We start from the raw sequence: 27842 nt of genomic DNA, 5'->3' as shown, positions 1-27842 counted from the left end.
GACTGAGTGCAAGATCAACGGATGACATCCATTCATATTTTTCTTAAGAGATATTGAGTTTTGGTTTTTTGTCCCTATATTTTATTTTTTATTTTCGTTTCAAAGCCATACGAGATTCTCAAATACCGAACTTCTCCTTATCCGGTATCCACTTAAAATGGTCCCTCTCCCTCTCTCCTTTGCGTTCTGACTTTTCCGACTAGTTCTACTTCAGCTCCAGTGGCCATGTCGTTCTCTCCTGCAACTCCCATGCCGTCTATCTACCAAGCCCGGACGAACACTCCCACGTGTCTTCTCTCCCTGCGAGGTATCAAGTCCTCACTCGTAAACCTTGCGCCGTTTAATCACATCCCTCTGTCTGTTATCATCACGTCTTTGATTTGGGTTTGGTTTTTTCAAGTATCATACCCATTTGAGTTCATTCAGCATCGTAGAAGCGAAGATTTAACATTTTGGGAACCCTTTTTATGTCCTTAGTTTTAGCTGGACTGAGTCTGGATTGGCTTCGTCATTTCTGTTGTGGGATATGATTTCCAAATTTGAGTTGAATGTGGGTGAATTTAGTGATCGAGTTCATATTTTATAAATAGGTTCATGACTTGTCAATTCACTGTTTGTTTCGAGGGAAAATGTAGTTGAGTTTTCCCTTTTAAGATTTAAGGCATCATTTATCTTGAGGGGCATCTCAAGAATATACATATGTATGAAAAAAAATATTTTTAAAATCAATTTACTCTTGGAATATGTCAATTTCTTTGAAAATATTTCCAGTGCAGGTCAATTCCGTCATAGCAAATGAAGCGAAAATCTCAATTATTGTGTTGGCTGAATTATAGAATTATTTTATTAGCTTGTTAAGGGATCAATGTTAATCTCCTCCTTGTGGACGCCTTTATAATGGAACAATTTTTACAGATTCTTATCACAGAGGACCTGATTGTGCAAAAAGCTACTCTGGTTGTGCTTCATGGAGATCTGCTGCAAATTATGCGGGATTTCAGGAGGGTGGTGGAAAGCTTTCTTTAATGCCCATCATTGTGAAGCAATATTCAGTAAAGAGGCAAGTTCATTGCCCACTATTCAGCATGTTGTATCTTCTATTATCTTGCATACGAGTGGTTATGGTTTTATACAACTGATTCAGTCATACTGTACCTTCTGTTATCATGCATCCAAGCGGTTATGGTCATGCAATTGGATTCAGTCATAGGTTGCTCTGTATGTTGATATTCATGTCACATATTTGTTGATTATTCTTCAGAACAGGAGTTTTTAGGTGTGCAACTATTGAGGAAATTGAAGCTGAGAAATCTTTGATTGAGAAAGATGTGGTGAGTGGGCAGCCAATGCCTAACCTAGTGTAGTCTGTCAGTTTGTGCCTGGGTTGGATTAATGTTAAGGCCCTTGTGGCAGTTTTATTTGTTGAAACCTCTAATAGCAATGTCTTCTCTAATTTTTTTTGTTATTCAGAAAGGAAGGATGGAAAAAACAATTGACACAGTTCGATCTAATTTCAATGCCATGAGGACAGGGAGAGCAAATCCAGCCATGTTGGACCAAATTGAGGTATGAAATCATGCGCATGTTTGCATTATCTTTTTCATAGTTCAATTTCTTTTGTCCTTGTTTCCAAAAGATATCCAAGTAAACTTTATCGAAGCCACCAATGTAAACCATCAAAAAATGTGCACAAAATTGAAACTCCTGCACTCAATTAAGGCTGGTCAGGCTCATTTGCTGCCTGATAGTGCTAGTGATGATAAAGTTCAGATATTACCTGGCTATAGTTTTCATTTTTCTTATCAACTTTATAATGTTGTGTCTTTTGGTTCAATAAAATTAAAATCTCTATTTTTGCCTTTAGTTTCTTTGATAGCATAAATTTAAATTTAAACTTTTTATTTTTATTTTTTATTTTAATTTTTTATAATTTAAACAAATAGCCTGTGAAAAATGACAAAAAAAAGGATGCAGGCCCTTATGTTTTCCTACCCAGATCATGCTGACTAGTAGTTTAGATTTTTTTCTTTATAGTATCCCTAAATGAAACAGATGAGATAGAAGATTGTCTTTGCAGAATCTCAAATAGGAGTGTGGTTACAAGAGGAAATGTTCTTGTCCATACTTGGCTGGTATCGAACTTGGAAGGTAGCAAGTAGATAGATGCTAGATATTTGGTTGTGGGTGTTGCATTCTCTAATTCAGTGAGATAGTGTTTTAATTTTTTATCTAGAAGAAAATGTTAATTTCACATAAACATATGCCTCGAAAAGTACATGATGCACTTTTATAGTTTCAGCAATTCAATGTTTAGTCATTGATTGGGCCATTTTGTTAACAATTAGAGCCTCATAAGCCACCAATTCTTTGCTTGTTAATTTAATATTTCAATTAAGAGCTTATTTCCATTTCTTTCTCTTTGAACCAATCTTTTAAATGGTGAACGTTCGAACTGAAGTTGTGGGCCTTTAAGAAATTTTATTTTATTGAAAAGTAAATAAAAATAAAATGGAAAAATTAGCAAATTACATATAAAATTATGGAAATTAACACAGATTGCTCAAATAAACAAAGAAGGTGAAAATTATAAGCTATAACATTTCAAAGTTCAAATTGGGGTAACAAGGATTGAACTAATTTATGGTATGTAGTGATTGTGCAATTTCCAAGATGCTATTAATTAATTACACACATACATAACCAAAAAGTTAATAGTATGCATTGCCCCCCCCCCCCCCCCCCCCCCCCACAAAACAAAAAGACTAAAAAAGTGTCAAGACAATACCGCAGATCCACATATATTATGAGCATAAATACTATTTGGATTTCAGCCTTTGAGTGAAATAAAATTTCATTTTTTCTTTATTTATAAATACCATAAATATTCAGTAAGGATAAAGTGGCTGAAATTTGCATGCTTAGGTGGATGAGTGGTATAACTTTAGAGGATAGATTAAGGAACATATTCATAAATAAGTTAAGCATAGGACTAGTAGAAGATAAGATAAGCAAGAGACAGTTTAGATGTTTCGGGCATTTGAAATGCAGGCTAAGTAGAGATGAAGAAAATGCCTTTGATCAAGTGAATTGACGAAAAAGGATTCATATAACTGACCTCTCTTAGAGGAAATTAAGGCTTTTTATTAGTGTTGTGTTGAAATATTTAGTTACAAAATATGGTAAATAAACACCAAGATAATGTCTCAATACCAAAATGAACCACAAGCTTAAATTCAATTCAGATTTCCACCTTTGAGTGAAATAAATTTCATGTTCCCCTCCCCCCTCTAAATACCATAATTCATTAGCGAAATCTGTACACTATCATCCAAAATCTAGTGTTTTGTGATTTCCATTCGTTTGAGAGTCGAGCATAGTTAGTTGCTTTGTTTTGCATCATGTAGGCCTCAAAAGGAAAAGCTTTTGGTTTGAGAGAGAGAAAGAGACAGAGGTTTGGATTTTTGGAAGGGTTGGGTTTTTAGTTTGAGAGGAGCATTGCTGTCAAAGACATGATTTGGAACATTGATTATTCTAGATCCCACAAAATCGCTCAAAGGTAGGATCATGTAGGGTTGTTAGATTGCTAGATCGGATAATGGAATTCGGTAAAAAAAACAAAAAAAAAAACAAGTCATAGCAGAATTGGGATTCTGCTTATGATTCTCAGGAGCTTGCTTTAGCTTTGTACTTCAGACCTATTTGATTGGACTAGGGTACAAAGAGTTACAAGTCTCAAATAAAAAGAGGAAAAGAAAAAGGAAGCAATTATTTTATCCAAGTCTCTCATTGAATCATTAGTATACATTTGAAGGAGTTTTTGGTCTTAAACTTTCCCTACTAATTTTGGAAAAGTATCTTATCTTTTGTAATTTTCTTTTCTATCTCCATTTTACACTCTGTTGGGTTGAAGGAAAGTGGAGATTGGAACCTCTTATCACTTTCCAAATTACACATCCAAAAAAGAAGGGAAGTAACTTAAAGAGGAAAGAGAAGCTAGTTTCTCTCCACTTTGTTTGGTTTAATAGGTGAGAAATTTGAGGAGAGAAAACAAGAGTCGAACGTTATTTACTACAATACCTTTACAAGCCCATTTGTGAGAGTTGTATAAGGGCGTTTCAGTTTTTCAGTTTTTGAGTAGTTTCTTACTAATTCTCTATGAGGGAGAAACAAAGTAGCCACTTTCCTCCTCTTATGTTTTTTGATAGAGAGAAATTTATTGAGAGAAAGAAGAAGGATACAATGTGGAGGACATGGCCACCCCCAACCAAACTAGAAAGCAACAAAACAAAAAGGAAAGGCCACCCTCTGTGGCTCTTTGGGATCTTATGATCAAGAGGGCTGGTAGGAAGATCAAGGGGTGGAAAAACGGCTACTTTTCCCTAGGGTTTTGTACCATCCTCAGTCGTGCTACCCTCTCTAATTTTTAAATAACAGCCGTGGCCATTATGTAACGCCTTTACGTAACGGTTTTTTGGGTTCTCGATACTGTTATGCACCACGAAATCGGTGGGAAGAAAAAATCACAGCCATAGCGCCGATTGCAACTGCTACATAAAGGTTGCTATGGCCTTTACGTAACCGCTATGGACTGTTACAACAAATATATATCTATATATATATTTTGACCTTTTCTCTTTTGTTTTTAGCCCCTTTTATAAATCATTCTCAATATACTATGAGAAGAGAAGGGAGGATGATAATGATACAAAATTTACTGCTTTTTTTTTTTTAAATACTCACAAGATATGCATTAAAAATATTAATTAACAATTTGATAACACTAATTTGTTAACAAAATATTTTATTTTGATAATATTAGTAATTTGATAATTTATTTCTGTTCTACATTTTTCAACTTCAACCTTTTTTGTTTTTCCTAAGTTTTTGTCATGTTCAAGTTGATATTTTGTTTATTTAATGATAAATTTTAGGATTGTACATTATAATTTTAAAGCTTAGGTTAAAGTTATTTAGTACAACTTGTTAGTTTTAATTTATTAAATTTGAACTTATTTAAAAAATAAAATAGTAGAGCTTGTTTACTTTATTAAGTATTTGAATTATTCATATGTCTTATATGTTTAATAGATTCATGGAGTGTATAATGTATTTTGTTTTATTGATTAATTTATCACACATAAGAATAATGAAAAAGTAGTGCACACAAACACACAATTTTTCTGTTAATGGTGGTTCAAAACAAATGTAAATTTTTGCCCTTACCAAACAACTTATTGGCTTAGTTGAACTAAAAGATCCAGAATACACTTAGTTGAGCAAAAAGATCCAAAATAAACTAAAACTCTTTTTAAGAAGGGTGAAGACCTTAGAACATGCAAATATACTAATATACGTAAGGTTGTGCATGCTTGAAAAAAATTCATGGCCATTACACCTGCTTCCCGTTATGTAACATCCGCTACTCCTGCTTCCCGCTCACCCATTACCATTACACTATGCTGCCCACTAACGCTATTTAAACCCATGCTAGTCTCTAATGTCACTATTTATGTCTACCTCTTCTTAGAGTGCCCAAGAGTGTGGCTAAGATACTTGAGAGGATGATGCATGACATTCTTTGGTCGGGTTCTAGGAGAAAAGGAGAGATCGCCTTGTTAGATGGAAGGTTGTATGTAGACCCAAAGGAAGGGGTGGGGTGGGGTGGGGAGCTAGGGCTTCGGAATGTAGTTTCCAAAAACATCATTTAATTGGAAAATGGTTGCTGGGGTTTCCCTTTGAGGCAAATTCCTTATGGCACAATGTGATAAAAAATAAGTACAAGATTTATCAGAATAAGTGGGACTAAAGGTAGTGGCTTTGTTTCTCATGGTAGCCCCCTGTAAGTTCTGTATCAGATTGCTAGCTTTTTCTTTCCGTTCGCCCATTTTAAAGTGGGTAACAAGGTCTATTTTTGGGAGGATGCTTGGTGGGTGAGGGTTTGTTACTTTCTGCACGATACAACTGTCAGCGCCTTGTTTTCTTCTAAAGGGGGCTCCCCTTCTTAGGATTTCTACTTTTTTGGTATCTCAATGAAGAGGGGTTGATGAGCTTACCACTTACTTCATTCAATACCTTGAATCATTTTCAACCATATTTCTTTCTTCACCTTCTTAAATCGCTCACACCTAGTTTTTTCCCTTGGAGCCACATTTTTTGGAAGGCTATGTTCACTTCAAGATTTGGACTTTGAAGTGTGACTTCGAATAGGATTAACAAGCAGGCTGTACTAGACACTCAATCTTGATTTGTGTGTGATGTGGCAAAGTTCAATTACTCATCCATTCTTACATTGCAGGCTTGCTAACCATCTATGAAGTGCTCTTTTTCTTGATTTGGTGAAGCTTGGGTGGCCCCATTGGGTGTTGGGCACTTTTTGGTCATGAGAAATTGGGGTTTTAGCTAGAGCAAGGAGGGATAAGTTCTATGGCATAAAGTGGTTTTTGCTATTTTGTGGACTTAATGGGTTGAAAGGAATGCAAGAGCCTTCATTGATCGCACAGCCTCCCCAGGATTATTGTGAGATAGAGCAATGTTCTTGGCTTTTCTTTGGGCCCCTTCATTTGGGTTTTTACGAGGTGTGCTACTGCTCAATCTTGTTCGGGATTGGCAGGCAGCATTTTTGTAATTTTTTTCTGGTTGTTTCATTTTGTTCCTGGGAGGACATTTTTTTTTCTCCCCTTATTGTACTCTCTGGTTGCTATAGGATCATAATGTTGGGCATAGAAACAACATACCAAAAAGTAAAAGTTTCCGAAATGAGAATGCTAAGTTGGATAAGTGGTATAATGTTAAAAGATAAATTAAAATATGAAAATGTTCGTGGTAAGTTAGGCATAGCACTTATAGAGGACAAGATAAAGAAGAGGCGGTCTAGACCCAATGTAGGCAGTGAGGAGTGAGGTAGTTACTATTAGTGGTAGTAGAAGGGGTACTGGTAGACCTAAAATAGCTTGAAATGAGATTGTGAGTATGGATTTAATGGCCCTTAAATTATTGGAGGAAATTTACCACAATCATGTAAATTGTTAGAAAAGGATTCATGTAGCCGATCCCACCTAGTGGGGCTTAAGGCTTTGCATGAGAAACAATCTTACTCTAAATCAACGTAGGAGAAGTAAAGGTACTCTTGAAGACTCTAGGATTTTGCTCCAGCTAGATGCATCAAATAATCATAAATACTGCATATCTTCCAGGAGCTTTCCTTTTTCTTTGCTCCCCAAAATTTCTAAAAGAAGAAGAAATAGTCTATCCAAAGAATATGGAGAATGGGCAAATCCAACTCTCCACCAAAACACGGAAATGATTATTCCATTTACACCTTGAAAAGGGACAATGAGGAATTGGAGACTGATATGGGTGAGATGATTAGTAGCCTTGAGTTGTTTGCTGAAGAGATGATGCCTTTTCTATGTTGTTGCATTGAGTTTCTTTTTTTTTGGACTGAAAATTCAGAGAAGGATGTTGGGACAGTCATGATAGACAGCTTGGATTGGTCTCCTGTTCAGGAGGATGAGGCAGAGTGGTTATGAAGACGAGGAAGAGGAGGTGAAGAAAACAATTTTGAGGAAAAGAAGTGAGGAAAAAAGCAATATTTTAGATGAAGGAAAAAGTTCATTTTGTTTGATTGTTTGTTTGTTTGTTTCTTTCCATGTTTTTGGGGACACCCTGAAGGAACTTATTGAGTGTTTCTAGCATGGTTTTGAAAGCAGTAACAGTCTCTGAATTGGTCAGGGGCACACTTTAATGGCTGTGGCCATTGTAGATGTTACATAACAAGTAATTGACACTGCATCTGTGAATTCATTTTTGCATTACCAAACTTTAGATTTACATGTTTTGGTTCCATAATTCTACATACTAGTGCTTTAAATAATTTTTAGTAAATCTAAATGAATTTAGATATAACATATTGGATGTCATCTTGGTTGCTTGAGTTTCTGTTAAAGCTTGATATAGATCGTTGGCCCAAAACCTAACAACTTAGTTTTTAGGTAAAGTAGTATTCTAACATGGTATATCTGAGCTTACCAAAAGATCTTGGGTTCTAGTCTTGTTGCTGGCATTTATTGTGTGGTGTTTAAAAAATCATATGTAAGTAATGGGTGTTATTTATTGTGTGTTTATCTCTCCACGTGCTGTTGGGCTGCACGTGGGGAGTGTTAAAGCTTGATATACATTGTTGGCCGACAATTTAACAGCTTAAACTTTGAGGTAAAATGGTATTCTGACAGTTTCTATTGGTGATAAGAAGCATGCATTTGCTACTTTTAATTACTTTATTGATTATAAGTGAAGTTTAAACTAAGAAATCATAGATATAAAGAAAATATAAATGTTATCTTTTGTACTCTTTTAGTCTTGATTGAAAATTTTTTATCTAAAAAATATAATATAGAATGTTCATATGCTAAACAATTATAAAAATGCATAGCAATAAAATGCATTTTTGTCTGCAAATTCGGTGTAAGAAAAACACAATAAATAAATTAAATGAAAAATATTATAATATGAAAATATGTAATTTAATGAAAGAATAAGTTAGGTTTATTAGAACACTAGTTATTAATAAAAAATACGCACTAAATGTCAAAGAAAAATAATCCAAAAAAAGGAAAAAATTATAAAGGAATTACTAACTAAAATAAACCAACTTAAAATTGAGTTTCTAAACTTCAATAAAGGGAAAAGAGAGGAAAAATGCAAAAAAAGGACTCAAAAACGTACTTTAGTTATTCATAGTCAAATAGCATAAAGGCCCATAGTGGGCTGTAACAGCCGTTATGGTTTTGAATCGGAGGACCTTTGAGATATAACCTTTAACAGTATTAGAAGCCACTGCTAGGTAACAACCATAACGTTCATAATGCACCAGTTTTTAGAACTATGGTTTTTGGAGAATTGTTGCAAATAGTGTGGTGGGTAGGACTATTACTCGAGCTTAATTACTATTAGAGGTTATATTTGTCTTTTATTATTATTATTATTATTGAGTGGGTTAGTATGTTAATTAGTGAGAGTTAGTAAGGGCATTACTATCTTTATAATGTATTTAAATTTGTATTATAAATAGAGGGAGAGACCTATCTTCAAGTTGGGTCATTCATTTTTAATCAAATCTTAACATGGTATCAGAGCATGTTCCTATCTAAACCCTATTTCCCTCAACCATCGCTAGACAACACCATTCCCGCGGCTGTTCTTCCCTAATCCACCTCTATCCCATACTAAATCACAAAACCAACCATATGCCCATAATCAGACCCTCACCCCCCCCCCCCCCCCCCCAAAAAAAACGACCCGCCCCACAAAACCCCATTGTCGGAGGGCACCCCATGCGCTCCACGCGTTGGCCAAATGCCGGCAAGGCCGACCCTATGCGCCGGCACGTGAGAGCAATTTTGACCACTTTTTTTTTTTTTCTTATGCCATGCTCCGATTCCTTCTTTAGACTATATTACCAAACTGTTAGGCCAATTTTTTGCCCAAAAATTCAACCTTTTTCGACCATGCGCTCATGGTATCCTGTTAATTTCTGTTCAGGGTTTTGAAGGCTTCCTTGTGAGTTTTTTTTGGAGTCGTGGCAGTGTTTGTATGTTCAGTTGTCAGCAAGGTCTTAAATTTCGATTTTGACTCAAATTTCAAAGCTCCAAAAGTAAGAAAATTTCAATGAAAATTTCGATTTTGATTTGAATAAATAATGGAAATTAGTAGTAAAGCTTGGAGTTCTTTGTGAAACTTTAGAAATGGTTAACAAACATTGTCTATAAGTTTTAGGTGGAAAATTTGTAAAATAGTATGTATATCGAATATATTAGTAAGATAATGTACATTAAACATATTAATTTAATACAAATGAAATTCATAAATCATTTAAATATTATTTATTATACAAATAACGATAATTTAGACATGAATGGTTAAATAAATTGTTACTGTAAGTTTTTTTTTTTTTTTCATATAATTTCAAAAGCACTTGTAATAATCTTTTATGTTGATAAAATAAATAAAATAAATTAAGATAGAAATTTCACTTCACTCCTAAATTTCTCATTTGAATTATGACGAAATTTCATTGTATAGTTAAAATTTTGACAAGTTTCACTAAAATTTCAAGATTTTAATAAATTTTGGATGATTCGTTGAGATTTCGTCGGAAATTATGCAAGACAGAAATCAATTACCATTTCAATTTTGAGGGTGACGGAAATTGAAAATTATGATGGAAATTTCGATAATTTTGTGGAAATTTAAGACCATGGTTGTGAGGCTGTGGTAGTGCTATATCTGTCGGTGAGTTGTTCACCTTGTCCGTTGTTGTGTCAGCGCTTCACATAGTTTGTGATTGTCTCGATTAGTTTTGATTGTTCTTGGTTTTGGTGTGATTTCTAATTTGTGAGTGTTGGGATGGAATCTATGAATCCCAAAAATTTGTTTCCTACATCGTTGCCACAAATAACAACTCAAAAATTGGATGTAAAGAACTATGTTCAATGGTCTAAAGTTCGAATTTATTTAGCAAAATTAGGGAAATCTCACCACTTGCTCCAATCCGATTCTTCTGATGAGAAGACAAAAGACATGTGGGTTCAAGAAGATGCCTTGATTGTTTCCCTTTTATGGAATTCAATGGAGCCACAGATTGCACGGATGTGTATGCATCTAGATAGGTGCAAGGAGATTTGGGATTATGTCAAACTTCTTTACTCCAGTAACATTACACGTACGTATGATTTATCCCAGGAGTACTTTCAGTTACAACAAGGAGATAGGAGCATTGCAGATTATTTTGGAGAGATGGAGCATATTCATGAGGAGCTTAACGTTGTGCAACCTATAACTGCTGATGTTTGTGAGATGCAAAAGCAGAGGGAGCAAATGACAGTTCTTCGTGTTCTGGTTGGCTTGAGACCTGAGTTTGAGGCAGTTTGGTCCCAGAAACTCAGTAGTGCTGAGCTGCCATCATTTACTGATGTTTATTCTCATGTCCTTCGTGCTTCCTTTAGCACACATTCTCTTGCTCTTGCATTTGGCTCTGAGAGGACAGCCTTCGCTACACAGAATAGTTATAGTTATTTACCAAACAACCACAAAAGTTATCTTGGTGGTTCGAGTAGTTGTAGTGGAAGAGACAGACGAGGCAAAGGTACTTCTCGCAAGTGCACTCATTGTGGACATAATAATCATAGTATTGAGTAGTGTTGGGATCTTCGTGGCAGTCCTTCACGTGTTGCCAATGCTGCCACCATTGATTTCACACCTTTGGGGGCAGCCAATGCAGCCACCACCACCTTCTCACCTTTGGGGTCGAGTGGGGGGCAATGTATTGTCTCTATGTTAGAGGAAGAGTATTCCAAGTTCCAGCAGTATCAAGCATCACAACAAACTTCTATTCCCATTGCATCTCTTGTCCAAACAGGTAAGCACACAGTATGCCTGTCATCCAGTACTTCTCGTCCTAGTCCTTGGGTCGTAGACTCTGCCACCATTGATCATATCATAGGTATTCCTCCAAAAGAAACTGCAACTATAATTTAGTCAAAACTGCTGGGTTCTTCCCCTACACATGACCAAAGAAAATCCACCATAACCCTTTTAAGCTTTTAAACAACCTCTCTTGGAATTGTAAAAAGAGATAAAAGAGTAAAGAGGAATTATAAAAAGTACAGAGGAATGGATTTTGATGTATGCTACTTATATTTAAACCATCTTTTGCCATCCTCATCCCATCACCAGATCTCTTTGCCAATTATACCACTTCCTTTGGATTTTCCTAAAACCCCTTTTGTTGTATTTCTAGTAGAACTAGCCATATTATCCCATATAGTGTTTTCATCTGCATTATCTTCTATAGCCCAACTGCCTCTTTTATCTTTTTATCATTAAATTCAAACATTTTTTCCCTTTAGGTATCACCCTCTAGTTCTGTTACTTTGATCTACTTTACCGTTTCTCTTTCATTTTCTGATACATTCATCTAACACTAAAATTGTACTACAGTGAAAACCTTCAGCCAAGAAAATTTAGAATCCTCACACAATAGTTTATCCACCTTCCTCATTAAGAAGAAATCTATTTGACTTTATTTTGCCTACTCTTCAAAGTTATTAGTCATCTCTTCTCAAAACACATGTTAATTTAGAGGATATTGACAACTCTTAAAGTTCATGTCATTGGACTCAATTTTGTCTCCATATCTGTGTTCATCCTCTCATAACCTTTGTTGTCCATCCTAGGTGACCATTTAAATCCAAACCTAATAATATTTTCTTACCCCTTACTATCCCCTGCACAATATATCCTCAGAATCATGTAGAGGATATAGCAAACTCTAAGATCATATAATTGGACTCAATTTTATCTCCATATCTGTGTTATTTAGGTATTCTGTCATAAGTCATAGCCTTTGTTATTTATTCTAGTTGACCATTTAAATGAATCTGTCTGTACGAATTTTTTCTCACCATATTTTTTAGATCTTTGTGCACAATGATGTCTGTTTCATTCTTATGTTTTTCTTTCTAGCAGATTAAAGTTTAAATAATTTCTTTTCATTTTCTTCTCTTTTTCCCCTTACCCTTTTAGTTTCTTCTAATCGCTATGCTCTCAGTTGCCAACTTAATCCTATTATGCTAGTCTTTTGAACTAATCTTTTCACCTTTTAACATTCAGAATAGTGTGGGAAGCCTTGCATACTTGACTCCATATTCTACTCACTGACCTAGCCTACTCTTGTCTGATTTTTGCTCAGCCCCGGTGAAAGTGCAATCTATCACTTGTAGAGAATGCCAAGCAAATAATCTGTGAGGATCTAAATCATAGAGCTTTGACCAAGTTTGAGTTGCCTTATTAGATGCCCTCATGCAACCTTCCTCCTTTATCTAGGCTTGGAACTGGCTGGTGTGGAAGGGTATTAAGTTATAGCACCAAGTGCAGTAGTTAGAATTGAAATTTAATGTGGTGAACTGAAATTTATCTCAGGCTTGGGATGGGTTGTGCGAGAAAGGGTTATAGCACTATGCACAACACAGGCAGTGTTGAAATTTAATGTGCTAAACTGAAATTTATTTTTAAGGGTAAAAAAGAAAGGACATTGCACATTAAAGCATATTATTGTTTTTTTATCAGAAAGAAAAATTTTTTAGAAGGGCATCAAAGGGATGCCTCCCAAGTAGCAACAAACAAATGGAAATCACCCATGCTGCAGGGTGTCAAAAGATTCATGATTACAGGTGTCATCCAAAAAAACCACTATTCCAGCTTGTTACAGTAGCAATCGTATGGTCTTTACTAATATACAAGGGCGTAGCTAATCCTTCGGAAGCTCTCTTATTTCTTTCCCTCCCCTCAAACCAAAAGATGGCAAGGGGGATGAGGGACAAAGCTTTCCTCCTTTCCTTGGTGGAACAGATGTCTTTTTATGTCCATAGCTCTCCCTCCACTCTTCTGGCAGTAACCCTCGTCTGCCTGGTAAAAAAAGTGGCCCAATGTTGGATAGTATCAAGCATCTGCAGCCATGAGAAAATGTAGGAGAGAAGGGGAAAATAAGAAGGAAGAGGGAAGAGAGGAGAGAGGAGATACAAGGGGAATTCACACGTTTACTTCCAAATTCAAATTCAAATTCAACAAGAACCACTCCTACATGGTTTTCACACACTATTTATAAGATACCCTCTAACACATGAAATTACATAAATACCCCGAAACTTACTTGAAACTACTAACATACCCCAAAAATACACAAATATTACAAACAAGTCCCCAAATACACATAATCTTATATTAGTTAACCTAAACACACATAATAAACTAATTAATTAAACTCAACAACCATTCTCCAATTCTTCTCCATTGATCTCCAGCAAAGGTGAACCCATGGTTTGGCTTCTTGTCCTACATCAAATCTCCCCTAGCTAGAAAAATTCGACCTCAATTTTTGAAATGTTGGAGGATTGGAAGTAAGAAGCGAACTTGGACTCTTTTAAAGTCAGTGCTTGAGTGATGCAAGAAACCATGTTCCATTGGCAGCACCATAGACTTGGATTGAGAATTGGCATCAATGAGTGCATCGGGAATGACAAACTCAACAATAGGAATGTTTGAAAGACTTTGGATATCTTTAAACGCATGCATTTCCTTCCTTATAGTGTCTTCAAGTTGAGTAACTCTGACAAATTCTTTGTCTTGGTTGGTCAAAATGATCTCCTTACCATTATAGTGGAAGAAACATGTTCTCATATCCTTGAGTCATACACAAATCATCCAACCAATGAGAACCAAGGAGTACGTGATCAATATTCATGGGTATGATATCACACCTAACATTAGTGAAATATTCATCCATTTGGATAGGAGCGAAACATCTTTCACAAACATGTAGAGTTATCAACTAAGATATCTCAAAAGGCTCGAGGTGAGGTTCTGAATAAAGTTGCATACGACTGACCTTATTTGTAGAAGCCATATTCATAGGACATCTTCCATCAATGATGATTTTGCAAACATTTTTTCCACACTTGAGGAAGGTGTGAAAAAGCTTGAAATTGTGCCCTAGGTATTATAAATGGAATTCCTTTATTCATGTATCCACTGCAACTATATGTCACCAAAAGTCTTTACACAATTTGATCGCAAACTTTAAATCTATACATGTGAAACCACAAACTATCTTCAAGTCACCTTTAATCTTGAGTATCTTAAAGAAATGAAATAAATTCACTCAGAAAACTCACAAATTGCAGCAATAAAACCTGTTTTTTGATGCTGGCAGTGACAATTTCTAGCATTTTGTGTCAAATTATTGCGCTTGCTTGCAATATATTGTGTCTGCAGTCAAAATATTATGCTGCAGATCAAAATATCTTGGAGAAAAACCAGAGTATCGTGGCTGGAGCAATTTCTCATGAGCTTGGCAGTTGCCACTTGCCAGGGTATTCCAAAACCTTTTCTCATGTGCACCGCAGGCAGCTACTTTCCGGTGATGAAGTTCGGGGAGATGATAGATCAGCCGATCAGGCAATGGGTTTTGCCATGGTGGTGGCGGTGGTGTGAAGAAATAAGTCCAGGAATTTGGAGATTTTGAAGGGGCGACAGCTGGGGAATAGTTTTTTGGCATGTGGAGCCAGCATGGTTGCACAGTGATATACTTTTGGGAAGAGGTTAATCAGAAGTCTCTATCAAGTGGTCATGGTGTTGTCGGGAAAGTCTTCTGGGAAAGGAGTGTTTGAAAACTGAGGGCTGAGGGTACAATTGGAATTTGGTTGGAAATTGCAGATTATTTTTACTAAACTTTCAGGGCGTTGAATAATTGGGTAAAATGGAAGACCTAAGCTCAATGATAGGTCTCTCCCTCTATTTATAATATATGCCAAGTATAATGGGAATGACCATAAGACCCTTACTAACTTACACTTCTTACAAACCAAACTCTAACAACTAATAATAATGCTAAATGACTAAATACCATTAACACTCCCTCTCAAGCTGGAGCATATATAGCATATGCTCCTAGCTTGTTACAAATGAATTTCACACGAGCTTGTCCCAAGGCTTTAGTGAACAAATTAGCAAGCTGAAACTCATACTTCATATGAGTGGTTGTAATGAGCTTTTGTACAAATTTCTCCTGAATAAAATGGCATTCAACTTCAATGTGCTTTTTCCGCTCATGGAAGATAGGGTTGCAGGCAATATGAATAGCAACTCGATTATCACACATCAACTCCATAGGCTGAGAATGTGGAAAATTTAGTTCTTTCAACATGTTCTTTAGCCAAACAAGTTCACTTGTAGTGTGTGCCATAGCCCTGTATTCTAACTCAGCGCTCGACTTGGCCAACCTAGTTTGTTTCTTACTTTTCCAAGACACCAAATTTCCACCGACAAAGATACAATACCCAGTTCCCAGTGATTTGTTCTCGAGGAATCGAGAAACTGACTCACAACACTTGTTGCGAAAGATATATCTGGTCAGGTGATTGTGAGATAATTCAACTTTCCAACAAGTCTCCTATACCGACCTGGGTTAAGCAACAAATCACCCATATCTAGCACTTACTATTGGGATCCATGGGTGCATCAACAGGTTTGTATCCCAATAGCCCTGTCTCATCTAAAAGATCAAGAACATAATTTCTCAGTGACAATACAATTCCTATACGAGATTTTGATATTTTTATACCCAAGAAGCACTTCAATGGTCCCACGTCCTTGGTATGAAACTTACTATGTAGGAAAAGCTTTAGGTATTGGATGTCGCAATCATGACCACCAGTGATCACGATGTCATCCACATAAACAATAAGCAAAATCCTGCCAGATGGGGTATGACGATAAAAAGCAAAGTGATCTACTGCACACCGATAAAAGCCAAACTTAAGTACGACAACACTAAAACGACCAAACCATGCCCTTGGAGATTGTTTTAATTCATACAATGATTTCTTAAGTCAACATACTGAGCCTGGCCTCCCCCCTGAGCAACAAACCGAGGTGGTTGCTCCATATATACCTCCTCATAAAGATCACCATGTAGGAAGGCATTCTTCACATTTAACTGATGTAGAGGCCAATGACAAGTGGTGGCTAAAGAAATGAACAAACGTACTGAGGCAAGTTTAGAGACCGGAGAGAATGTGTCTAAATAATCCAAACCATACACCTGAGTCCCTTAGCAACGAGGCGGACCTTCGAACGAGCCACAAAACCATTAGGATTGACTTTCACAGTGTGCACCCAGTGACGACCAACCATAGACTTATCAGGTTGAATAGGTACCAAATCCCAAGTATCATTATCATGTAGTGCACGAATTTCTTCAACCATTGCTGTCCTCCATCTAGAATGAGATGGGGCTTCAGAAATAGATTTTGGAAGAGCGACGGAAGATAAAGTACTAACAAAACAGTAATAAAAGGATGACAAGAAATCATAACAAACAAAATTAAAATCGAATCTTGGGTACAAGTGCGTTTACCTTTTCGAATAGCTATAGGAGGATCAACATAATGGGAAATAAGATCATCTAACAAGGGAACTAGAGGCATAGTAGTAGAAGCTGAAGGAGGCACTTCCCCCTTGAGTCTCTGTGTGTATACTTGCAAATTGGGATGATTCAAGCAACGAGAAGAACTCAAACTGGATGAGGATGTAGGAGCATTGGACATAGTTACTAGGTTTGGATCTGGAAGGCAAGGCAGAGGAGAAGACTCATTAAGGTCAATAGAACTCAAGGGATCGGTGTAGTATGGTGTAGACTCAAAGAAGGTGACATCCGCAGAGACAAAAATTCGATGTAAAGTGGGACTATAACATCGATATCCTTTTTGAGTATAAAAATAACCCAAAAAGATACATTTAATAGCACGAGGATCCAACTTATCCATTCCTGAAGTTAACTGATGGACAAAGGACACACAAATGAATATACAAGGAGGAAGAGAGAACAAAGGAGCCTTAGGGAAGATAACTGAATATGGGATTTTGCCGCCAAGGACAGAGTATGGCATTTTATTGATGAAGGAGCAAGTTGTGAGTACAGCATCTCCAAAAAACTTAAAGAATATGTCTGTTTTTCTGCTTCGCAACCCCATTTGTTATGGAGTGTGGGCACAAGAGGACTAACAACTCGGAACGATCTTTCATTAAATATAACCAAGTCGTCCTCAAGTAGCCGTCAACAAGAAAAAAACAAAATATCGAAACCCCAACTTTGATGTGACACGACTAGGACCCCAAATATCGGAATGGACTAGCATGAAAGGACTAACCACTCGTTTGGTGACTCGGGAAGCAAAGGGAACATAATGGTGCTTGCCCGATTGACAAGACTCACATGCAAGATTACACATAGAACTTAATGTTGGAACCTACTATTTCAACTTGTCCAAGGACGGATGGCCAAGGCGACAATGGATTTGAAGTGGTGTAGCTGCGATTGTGCAGGAAATGGGTGGAGAAGGCGACTTAAAGTAGTAAAGTCCACGAGCCTCACGTCCTGTGCCAATTGCCTTTCTTGTCTTTAGATCCTGAATAACAATAGAATCAAGAAATAATGTGATAGAACAATTTAGTGTCTTCGTAAGCTTACTAATTGACCTAAGATTGAAAGGAGATTTAGGAATGTATAAAGCAGAAGAAAGAGAGATGGAAGGAGTAGGATTTATTATTCCTATCCCCTTAATAGCAATGGTGGACCCATCAGCAAGGGTAACTTGAAGTAGATTTTTAGGATACTGGAGATCAGAAAAGAAGTTAGTTGCACTTGTTATATCGTCAATGGTAGCAGGATTGATAACCCTAGGACTAGTAAGAAGGGTACTAGATGATATACAGACTGTAGGATTACCTTTCTGAGCAAAAGACGCAGTGTGAGAAGATGCTTGTTTAGACGACTGATACTGTAGAGACCTTGAATACTCCTCCTTTGATATAGTCAGAGTACATGGTTCACTGAAACAAGTGATTAACGAAGGAACCATACTTTTGGGATTTGCAAACTCCATCCCAACATTCACAAACTCGAATCAATGACCATAAGATTAATTGTTGGAACAATCAGAACAACCACGAACAAGGTGACCAACCATGAACAAAACACAAATAAATCAGTACAAGACTGCCACAGCACCAAGAAACTCAAACACAGCCCCAAGAAAGCAAATCACAGCACTGAAACAATTGGAGAAGTGAACCACTGAAACTACCTTGGAGAAATCAATAACTTATATAATACTGCCATAGCCTCACGAAAAACAGCTTATGAGTACTGTCACTGCTCCAAGAAAGTCACCAATGACTGTTACTAACACCGAGCAACAACTGATGAATTACCATAAGTGCATGGTTAAACAAAGATTGAATCTTTGAGCAAAACACATGTCCAACAGCTTGATATTTTGCTATATGGAAGGAATTAGATCATTGAATCAAAAAACACAGAAAATCTCACTGTTTCAGACCCACTAAACTCAATAACCATTGATAAACTGCTTCACGAAGCATCAAACAACCATTCCTTGGGTGCCACACTTGAACAATTGAAAAAGGTGAGATCTTTGGGCAAAAACATCACAAAAAACTCCAAAAACATGTTAATGGAGAGATTGGATCACTGCTGGATCATTTCAGGTCAAAACCATGCCTGAAAGTGGCTTCATGCGCTGGTGCGTGGGGTCGGCCGTGGCAGCCTTTGTCTTGCGCGTGGGACACTGTCTGGAGGTGGGGTTTCAGAGGGGGGCAGATCGGCAGTGTCTGTGGGTGACTATGGTGTTGGTTTTGACAAATCTATGATGGATTTGATGTTCTTGAACTTGCAGTGTCGCCCAGAAAATTCCAGTGACTGGTCTGAGTTTCTGTTGCTGCTGGCTGTTTTCTAGGGTTATAGTATCACTGAAAAATCTTCTACAATTATAGACATGCAGCAAATTTTAGGTTTCAGGCTTCCGTTCGATGGTGGTGGTAACACTTAGGGCTTAGGTTTCAGAATCATGCACTGATACCATGTTGAATAATTGGGTAAAATGTAAGACCTAAACTCAATTATAGGCCTCTCCCTCTATTTATAATATATGTCATGTACAATGGGAATGACCATAATACCCTTACACTTGTTACAAACCAAACTCAACAATTAATAATAATGCTAAATGACTAAATAACCATTAACACAGGGCAAAGAGGATTATTGAAGGGGATGTAATCTGGGATTGGTATTTAGATTCCTGAATGATTTCAAGATGGAAGATTTTGAGAGAGAGAAATACAAGAGATTAGAGAGAAAACAAGGAAGAGAAGGGAAAAGAAGGGAAAAGAAGCGAACTGTGGGAGAAAATTAGAAACAAGAGAAACAGAATCAAGAGAGAAAAAGAGAAAAAAAGAGGGAAGAATGCTGCTAGGCAGCGGAGGACTAGGGACAGAACAGAATTACAGAACAGAACAGAAGGAAAGGAGGAGGAAGAAGAAGAGAGGATGGAGAGTAGGAACAGGAAAACAGAAAAAAGCAGGGTGAGAGAGAATGAAGAAGAGAAGAGGAGGAGTGAAGGTGGAGGGATTGAAAATGGAAGAATGGTGTGATCATGGTCGCACTCTTATGCCAAATGATGTGGTACAGCATCAAGGATCTGCATCCATGAGAGAATGTAGGATAGGAGAAGGGAAGAAGAAGAAGGAAGAGGGAAGAGAGGAGGGAGGAGGGGGAATCAGATGTGCACTTTCAAATTCAAATTCAACAACTATCCTACGTGGTTTTCACACGCTATTTACAAGAAAGCCTCTAACACATGAAATTACTCTTATAACCCTAAACTTAAATGAAACTACAAAATACCCCTAAGAATACAGAAATATTACAGACAAGCTCACAGATACACATAATCCTATACTAATTAAACTAAATACAAATAATAAACTAATTAATTATGCACAACATTTGTCCAAGTTGGGAGTGTTTTTTTGTAAATTTTTTTGAATTGTTGACTCACTCTCATAATGCTCTTCTTTCCCACTCTTATCATTTCGTCTGGAAGGCCAAGGCTCCTTCAAAAATTAAGGCTTTCAGTTGTTTGGTTTTACTCAATAAAATCAATTCTAATAACTTGCCACAATTTAGGAGGCCTTTTATGGCTCTCTCTCCCGATGTATCTGTGCTCTGTTAGAAAAATTCTGTTTCTTATCTTTCTTTTGCGCTTTGAATTTTCTTGGAGGATTTGGAATATGCTTTTTGATATTTCTGGAGGGAGCTAGGTATGCCCTTCTTCAGTTGGTGAATTGTTAGCTATCTCTTTCACAGGCTTTGGTAGGAGAAGGATAAGGGAGTCCTATGGAAGTGCGGAATACTTACAGTTTTATGGGGGTTATGGTTGGAGTGTAATGCAAGGGTATTCAATGGGAAGAAATTAAATTGGGTGCTGGTTTGGGATAAAGTTCAGTTTTTGGCCTCACTGTTTTGCGCTAGTTTGGGTTTTTTTCTGAGGAATTAGTTTCTGCGAGTTACATAGAGATTGGAGTCTATTGGCATGTTCTGCAGGTTATCAAAGTTAAGAATCTTTGCTCCCAAGCAAAGAAAGCAACCTCTGTGGGGGCTGAGCATGATTCTTTTTTATTTTATTGTTAAAACCCATTCCCATTCATTCTGATTTTTCTGCTTCTGTTTCAGCAATTTTGTCCTGATCCTCCTTTTCTTCCGAAAAAAAAGGAAGGAGAAGAATTTTCATCTTCAGATTCTTCGATGGGAGAGACTGAAAGAAAATCAAGTGGTGATGCCTATATTTAGATTCATTGTGGACTGTACATGGCATGTGTTGCTTGCATTTGTGTTTTGAGACCAGATTTGGGCAGACTTTTCACTTCAGAAATGCCTCAATGCCTACATCATTGTTGTTAGAATCTTATGGTTCATGGTTCATTCTGTTTGATTCCTATCAAATCCACCCCAAACTGGTTTGAGTCTTACTAGAGAATCAAAAAATAACTGAATCATTGCTGAAGCTCTCAATTTACCTCCTGAATCTAACTAATCGATCTGAATGAATTGATTCACATGATTCTGAATCTATTAGATCGAGTCAGATCCGACTGGTTTAAAACCTCAGAAACGAGCTTTGTTTTATTTTTTATTTTTTATTTTTTTACACGATTGCCTTCCATTTCTCTATTCGATTATGTGCTGGGAGAAAAATGGTGGCTATGGCGGTACTCAGATTTCCTTGGTTGTGAAGAGAAAGTACATGTGTGAAACTAGAGAAAGTATACGCATGAAGTGTGATTTGTTTTCTTTAATTTGTTATTAAACACCCAAAGTTCAGTTTTTTATTGTTTTTTCTTGATTCTTTCCCTTGACAACATAAAATTCAAGTTTTTTTTTAATTGATTTTTCTAAACTCTTTCCTTTACTTTTTATTGTTTAGAAAGCATACAAATAAAATATGATTTTCTTATTGTTAAAATTTGAATATATTTACTACTTTGCTTGTTGTATGTATATTAGTATATGCATATCATTTGTAACAATTTTGGAAATTTATACGAAATCTTATGCTTTGATTTGATTCTTGATTCTCCTTTCCCAAAATTGGGAATTTTATTCGCAATAGGAATCTTGATTTGACAACTATGACCTGCATATAAAAGCCATCAGACATGAGATCAGTCTTGCAATACTTTTTTCTTTTGCATGGTTGCCTCCATGAATTTGTGACTGTTTAATCAAAGTAATTTTGTTTTCTCATAGAATAATTGTAAATGGCTGCCTGTTTAGGTGGAGTACTATGGGACGCCTGTAAGCTTGAAGGGCATTGCTCAAATCAGTACTCCTGATGCAAGTTCTTTGCTGGTTCAGCCTTATGATAAATCAAGGTACAGTATTTAGTGTTCTGTAAACCAGACGGACAATAAGATAGAAATTATTGACAAGAGCAAGATCCATGCCTCTCTTGCTACACTGTAGCTGATATCACATGCACAGAGTGAGGAATACCACTCTATATTTTTTTCTTAGAGAATACTTAACGAAAAAAAAATCACCATAAAATTTAAATTAAGTTGTGCGCGCTTCAGGGAATGTCTCTTTTTGGGAATAGAATGATGATAGCTTTTTGATAGCTTACAAATGAAAAGTGTTTTGTCATCTAAAGCAAAAGACAATATGAAAGTTTGTGTTATTCCATCAAACATGCAATAGGATTGGAATTGACATTTTCATGTGAAATGGAACAATCATTCCTTGTCCATTCCATATTATTGATTAACAAAATTTTTTGCATCGTCATTTGCTTTATGATGATAATGCATTTTCATTTGTAAGCTATCAAATCCCTAAATTCCATGAATCAAATGTGATCTTAGAGAAATCTTCTTTAAGCTCTTTACTCTTCGAATTTCCGAAGGAATGAGAATGAAAATGATAATATGGTTATGTTGAGGTACAGTAATTTACCAGTGTAATCAATTTTATTTGTAGACTTGGCAATTTATCTTGCCTTTTAAACTTTATGATTTTTCAGCTTAAAGACTATAGAGAAGGCAATAGTTACCTCTAATCTTGGTTTGACTCCAAATAATGATGGAGATGTGATACGATTGTCTCTCCCTCCACTGACATCAGATAGGAGGAAGGTAATCTTTTTTATTTTTTATTTTTTCATTTTCCATTTCTCTCTGTTACTGATCCATCAACATGTGAAACGTAAAGAGTGCTGTCCAAAATTTCAACTAGCATTGAAAAACTATTAATTTTTGATTGTCTTTATGGACCATTATATTTATATTGTTGAAGTGTAAAATTGAATTCTATTTCATGTGCATATACATATGTACATACATACATACATGCTTGTATTTATATTTGACTACATGCATATGCATGTGTATGCGTTGACACGGTGTTTTAAAAGGCAAAAAAGGTGTAATGCAGGAATTTTAACCCTAATAAGGTAAGGCTTGAGCCTTTTGGGAATTTTTATGTATAAAAATAATAAAAATCACATATATATTGGCAAAAAAAAAAAAAAGGAAAATTGCAGACAATTAAAAAAAAAAAAAAAAAATTATAATGCAACTTGTAAACTTCTTATTGGTCATTTTGAGCATATGGTCTTAAATTTACTCAAATAAATTACAGTAACCAAATCTAACTTTGAATTCAAAAACCTAAATGTGTAAGCTTTAACCTGAAAAGCGCAAGAGGTGTGCATTTTGTAAAAATGTGCTAGCATTGATGTATTATTCCTAAGCCTTTCAGGACCTTGGTATTTTAGACCAAGTCTAGGGGCATTCTAGGCATGCGTTGTCTTGAGGCAAGCCTCAAAGTGGGTCCTGATCGCACCTTTAAAACGAAGTGTTGGCATGATCCATCCCAGTTGCTAATCAGTTGTAGTTCAAGTGACCTTAGGTAAAGCTTGGCCATTTAGGTTTCAAAGTTGTGATTTTGATGTTATTATGCCTGATGCCTGCACTGAGATTGTTGCTCAGATAGTGGCTTGATACATGTAGTCTGCAAAACTTTTTTGCCAAATATTTTTTATTATTCTGGGGCAAGAATGTCTCAATATCCTTGTGAATAAGTATGTCATTTGAAATATGCTTATTTTCTGTTCATTGTTTTAATGATGTTAATTCTTTGTTTTTATCAGCCTTCTTTTTTTGACTGGATTCAATTATTCAAATATAGTTTTATTAATAAACTCTTTTTGTAAAAGATTTTATCCGGATTTTGGTGTTAATTTATTGTGAAATGCCATCCTTAAAACACAAAAGTGTATTCTTAGCACAAACTTACGTAATTTTTGTAAAGAAACATCAATTCCAAATCTTTGTCATGGTCCCTGTTTCTCGTGCAAGAAATTTTTGAATATCCTTGTGGATATAGGTCTGCCCCAAAAGATATACCTACTTCTGATACATTGTTATTATGATTTTAAGTTGGGTAGAAGTGCATGTAGATTGTAAACATTACTGTGTTATTTGCATGATGTTAGATGGTGTTTGCAAATATAAACCAAAAAAGGAAGGGGGAAAAAAAAAAATTTAGGCTTGATATTCTCCAGGTAAGAAATATCAAGGAAACCAAATGCTCGGTTTAAGCATTGAACCTGTAGACATTATGTGGAACTGAAATGTCATAAATTTGTGAAATGGTCAGGAAAGTTCCTTAAAACATACTGCTACAAATATAGATCATTACCTATCTCTGCTGTCTTCTCATTGCCTTCCAACCCCACAAAGTTGGCGTTCAGTCTTTGTTGTTGTTGGTTATCAATCTTTGCTTGTTTACTTGTTGCAGGAGTTGTCAAAAGTCGTAGCTAAACAGGCAGAGGAAGGGAAGGTACTTTTGTATCCTTTGTATATAGTTTGAGTACTCACCCACAGCCAGATTGTAGTAAAATATTATTAGAAAAGTTGGTGAGATATGCAGATTCTTTCTGGGTCATTAAGTTGTGGTTATTGACACATACCAGTTTATATTAAATGTATAAACTTGCAGTCTTATTTTGCTCGAGGCTCATAGTGCTCTAAGTCTTCAAACATTCCAAAAGCTTAGAGTCCACCTAGAATTAAGTGCAGTTTAATCATTGTTCAAGACTTGAAGAATTGTAATCACTATCAAAGATACAGTAAGGTGCTTAGGGTGTGTATTGATTTTTGATCATGACTCTAATTTACCTAAAAGCATGTATTGAGCAATAGCATTTGGAATCGATGAGGTGGTGTGCTTTCTATTTTATGGCCCATCTAATTTTATGCATGGTTTTCCTACTCCAGATCTGTCTGTAGGTTGATCCAGGTCTCCTTTTCACAGAATTTCCTATGCCATTTGTAGGTTGCATTGAGGAATATTAGAAGAGATGCCTTAAGGGCTTACGAAAAACTTGAGAAGGTTTGAATATTTATTTATTTATTTTTCAAACTTTTGCTTAATTCTCTCTCTCTCTCTCTCTCTCTCTCTATATATATATATATATATATATATATATATATATTTCAACAGTTTCTTTTAATTTTTTTTTTTATAATAATTTTGTAAGGATTCCTTCTTGCTACCTTATTGCAGGAGAAAAAACTTTCCGAAGATAATGTGAAAGACCTATCAAATGATTTGCAGGTAAATAATCAATTAGATGTTTGTAAAATTCATTATGTTGGGTATAGTTAGACTATGGGATTAGAATAGCTTCTTCTACACTAAGGTGAGTATGCAATTTTTTTGCTGACAATGAGGTCACTTTAATATGCATGGACATAATCATTGAGGTGATCTCTGGAAATGTGAGTTGCTTCCAGAATTCTAGAAGAGGTTAGATAGGTTCATCTCAAGGGGTTGTAGAGAAGGATTTCCTAGTTTTTCCAACTTTGTGAGCACCTTTCAATTTGAAATTTGGTTAAATTTGATATCTTGATAAGAAGCGGTGCTTATCCTATTAGTGTGGCATCCCTTCCCCCCGGGCCGCTGCACAGTGGGATGAAAAGGGCACTGAAAGAAAAAAAAAAAGAAAAAAAGAAAAAAGAAAGAAAGAAAAAAAGATAGAAAGAATGGAAGAAAACAAGCAACTACAAGAAAAATGGGAAAAAATGAAAATATATGCAAAACATGCTCCCCATTACTCATAGATAAGCATTTCATTGGAGTATTATAAATTGCTCTTTGTAGTAGTCACTTCCAGACATACCATCATTATTGAATGCTCTCTATGCTATATTTTTAGGTTCTTCTAGTTACATGTCTTGTTCTTGTCAGTGACAAAAAACAGAATGCTCCCTTTTCCTGCAGTATTCAAAGCGCTTGTATCTTTTCCTTTTTGATGCAGAAATTGACAGATGAGTATGTGAAGAAGATTGACGTCATCTACAAACAGAAGGAGAAGGTATTATAGACATCAATAAAACACACTCTACAGGAAACTACCTTTTGTAAATTAATGTGGGAGTTTAGTCGTTTATTAATTTTTTTTTTTTGTTTTTTGGTCTTTCGTTGGAAATGTGTCTAATGCATGAACCACAGCTTCAAAGATGGTTGAGCCTAGGAACTAAAACTTGGGGAAATTTTAATGAATATATTCATTTCAATAGAAATTTCAATTTTAATTTAAAGAAACAACTGAACATGTAGTAGATTAAGGAAATTGTGAAAGAAATTTTGGGGAAATATTAGAATAGATGATGGTTGAGTAGTTTATGAATAAAATGAAAAGCCTCAAGTTTTTTTTTTTTTTAAATTTCAATTTGAAATTTAGCAACCTGAAATTTTGACCAAAATTCCAAAATTCTTGAAATTTTGGCCTAAATTTTGCAAAAAAGAAATTGTAACGTTTTCATTTTGAGCCCTTAAGAAATTTTGACAAAATAGGGGGAGAATTGGACCGTGTTCAGAATGAGGTTGCATGGCTCAGGCTGGGTTGGATCAAACCCTATATTACATGTATCATTTATCCATGAGCTTGGGTGTGTTGATTGAGTCATGACAGGTTAGATTTTTTTAAGCATAATCAGCAGCAGCATATATTTTGGTGCTTGTTACAATGAATGTGTTCAAAATCCCATGATCTATTTATATGGGTGAATGTTGGTTTGGCTATGCTGACTTGGAATGGATTTAGATTAGGTCCGCTGACATGCTTAGGATGTGCAGCTCCTAATAGAATGCCCAAGCAGAATAAAGTGGGTGATAGTGGCAAATAACTAAAAATCAAAAAGACAAAGGTGAAATGATAAAATTGTAAAAAGATTTGAGGCTCCACTTGGTTTGTTGAATCGTTTGTTTCTTTCGGAAGTTTTTCCCTATTATTTGGCTGGAAGTAGTTTTGATGTAGGTCAATTAAAAGGTTCAGATGCTCCTGGGCTTTAATATGAGGTGTTAGTATACCGCATGCACTTTAATCAACTAAAGAAAACTACATTAAAAATAGCCATTGATTACTCCTGAACAGCCCACCTAGCACAGTGGACCAACCTATGAATTGCAATCGCTTTTTTTTTTTTTTTTTCTGCCTTTTTACCCTTGTGTGCAGTTTCCATTTTCCTATTTACCCTTTCTGACGCATATCCATCTTGCAGGAGTTGCTGAAGATTTAGCGTGGTTGAATTTTATTATGCTGCACAGATGTATACAGGTGAGCAGTGAGCGTTCTTGCTGGTGGGTGATAAAACTAGTCATTGATGGTCTCACCAGATTTTTGTTCGCTTGTTATACCCTTTGCTATTGTAATTATTATTGTTGTTGGTTTTTTGGTGCATTTAGCAGTGTAAAACAAGTACAACTGATCAGATCCTTCCCCTACAAACCATGTTTGAACCTTTTGTTTGGGACACGAAAGAGTAATAGAAGGCAAGAAAGAAGAGAGTTGAACCATAAA

At 36.0% G+C, this 27842-nt stretch overlaps 1 protein-coding gene across 6 annotated transcripts; it reads left to right on the top strand.

The window, feature by feature from the left end:
- Nucleotides 1-27842, top strand: LOC131145990 (ribosome-recycling factor, chloroplastic). 6 transcript variants are annotated; one of them, XM_058095195.1, is made up of 12 exons: nucleotides 1-307; nucleotides 916-1060; nucleotides 1262-1331; nucleotides 1471-1566; nucleotides 22253-22350; nucleotides 22998-23109; nucleotides 24776-24817; nucleotides 25313-25369; nucleotides 25544-25594; nucleotides 26298-26354; nucleotides 27544-27599; nucleotides 27728-27842. In XM_058095195.1, the coding sequence occupies exons 1-11, from the start codon at nucleotides 226-228 to the stop codon at nucleotides 27559-27561; spliced, it is 828 nt and encodes a 275-aa protein (XP_057951178.1). In that variant the 5' UTR covers nucleotides 1-225; the 3' UTR covers nucleotides 27562-27599; nucleotides 27728-27842. The 6 variants fall into 6 exon arrangements, with proteins under 6 accessions (XP_057951178.1, XP_057951176.1, XP_057951181.1 ...); XM_058095194.1 differs by having other exon boundaries at nucleotides 97-307; nucleotides 27731-27842; XM_058095193.1 differs by having other exon boundaries at nucleotides 27544-27842.

The sequence above is a fragment of the Malania oleifera genome, chromosome 13, assembly GCF_029873635.1.
Source record: "Malania oleifera isolate guangnan ecotype guangnan chromosome 13, ASM2987363v1, whole genome shotgun sequence".
Lineage (NCBI taxonomy): Eukaryota > Viridiplantae > Streptophyta > Magnoliopsida > Santalales > Ximeniaceae > Malania > Malania oleifera.
The sequence above is the reverse complement of the archived record's forward strand: the minus strand, read 5'-3'. Positions and strand labels throughout refer to the sequence as shown.

Bases quoted from the DNA above. Each gene is read 5' to 3' on its own strand.
- LOC131145990 (XM_058095195.1), top strand. From the start codon at position 226: ATGTCGTTCTCTCCTGCAACTCCCATGCCGTCTATCTACCAAGCCCGG. The intron at 308-915 runs GTATCAAGTCCT...CAATTTTTACAG, and splicing joins GTGTCTTCTCTCCCTGCGAG to ATTCTTATCACAGAGGACCT. The intron at 1,567-22,252 runs GTATGAAATCAT...CTGCCTGTTTAG, and splicing joins CCATGTTGGACCAAATTGAG to GTGGAGTACTATGGGACGCC.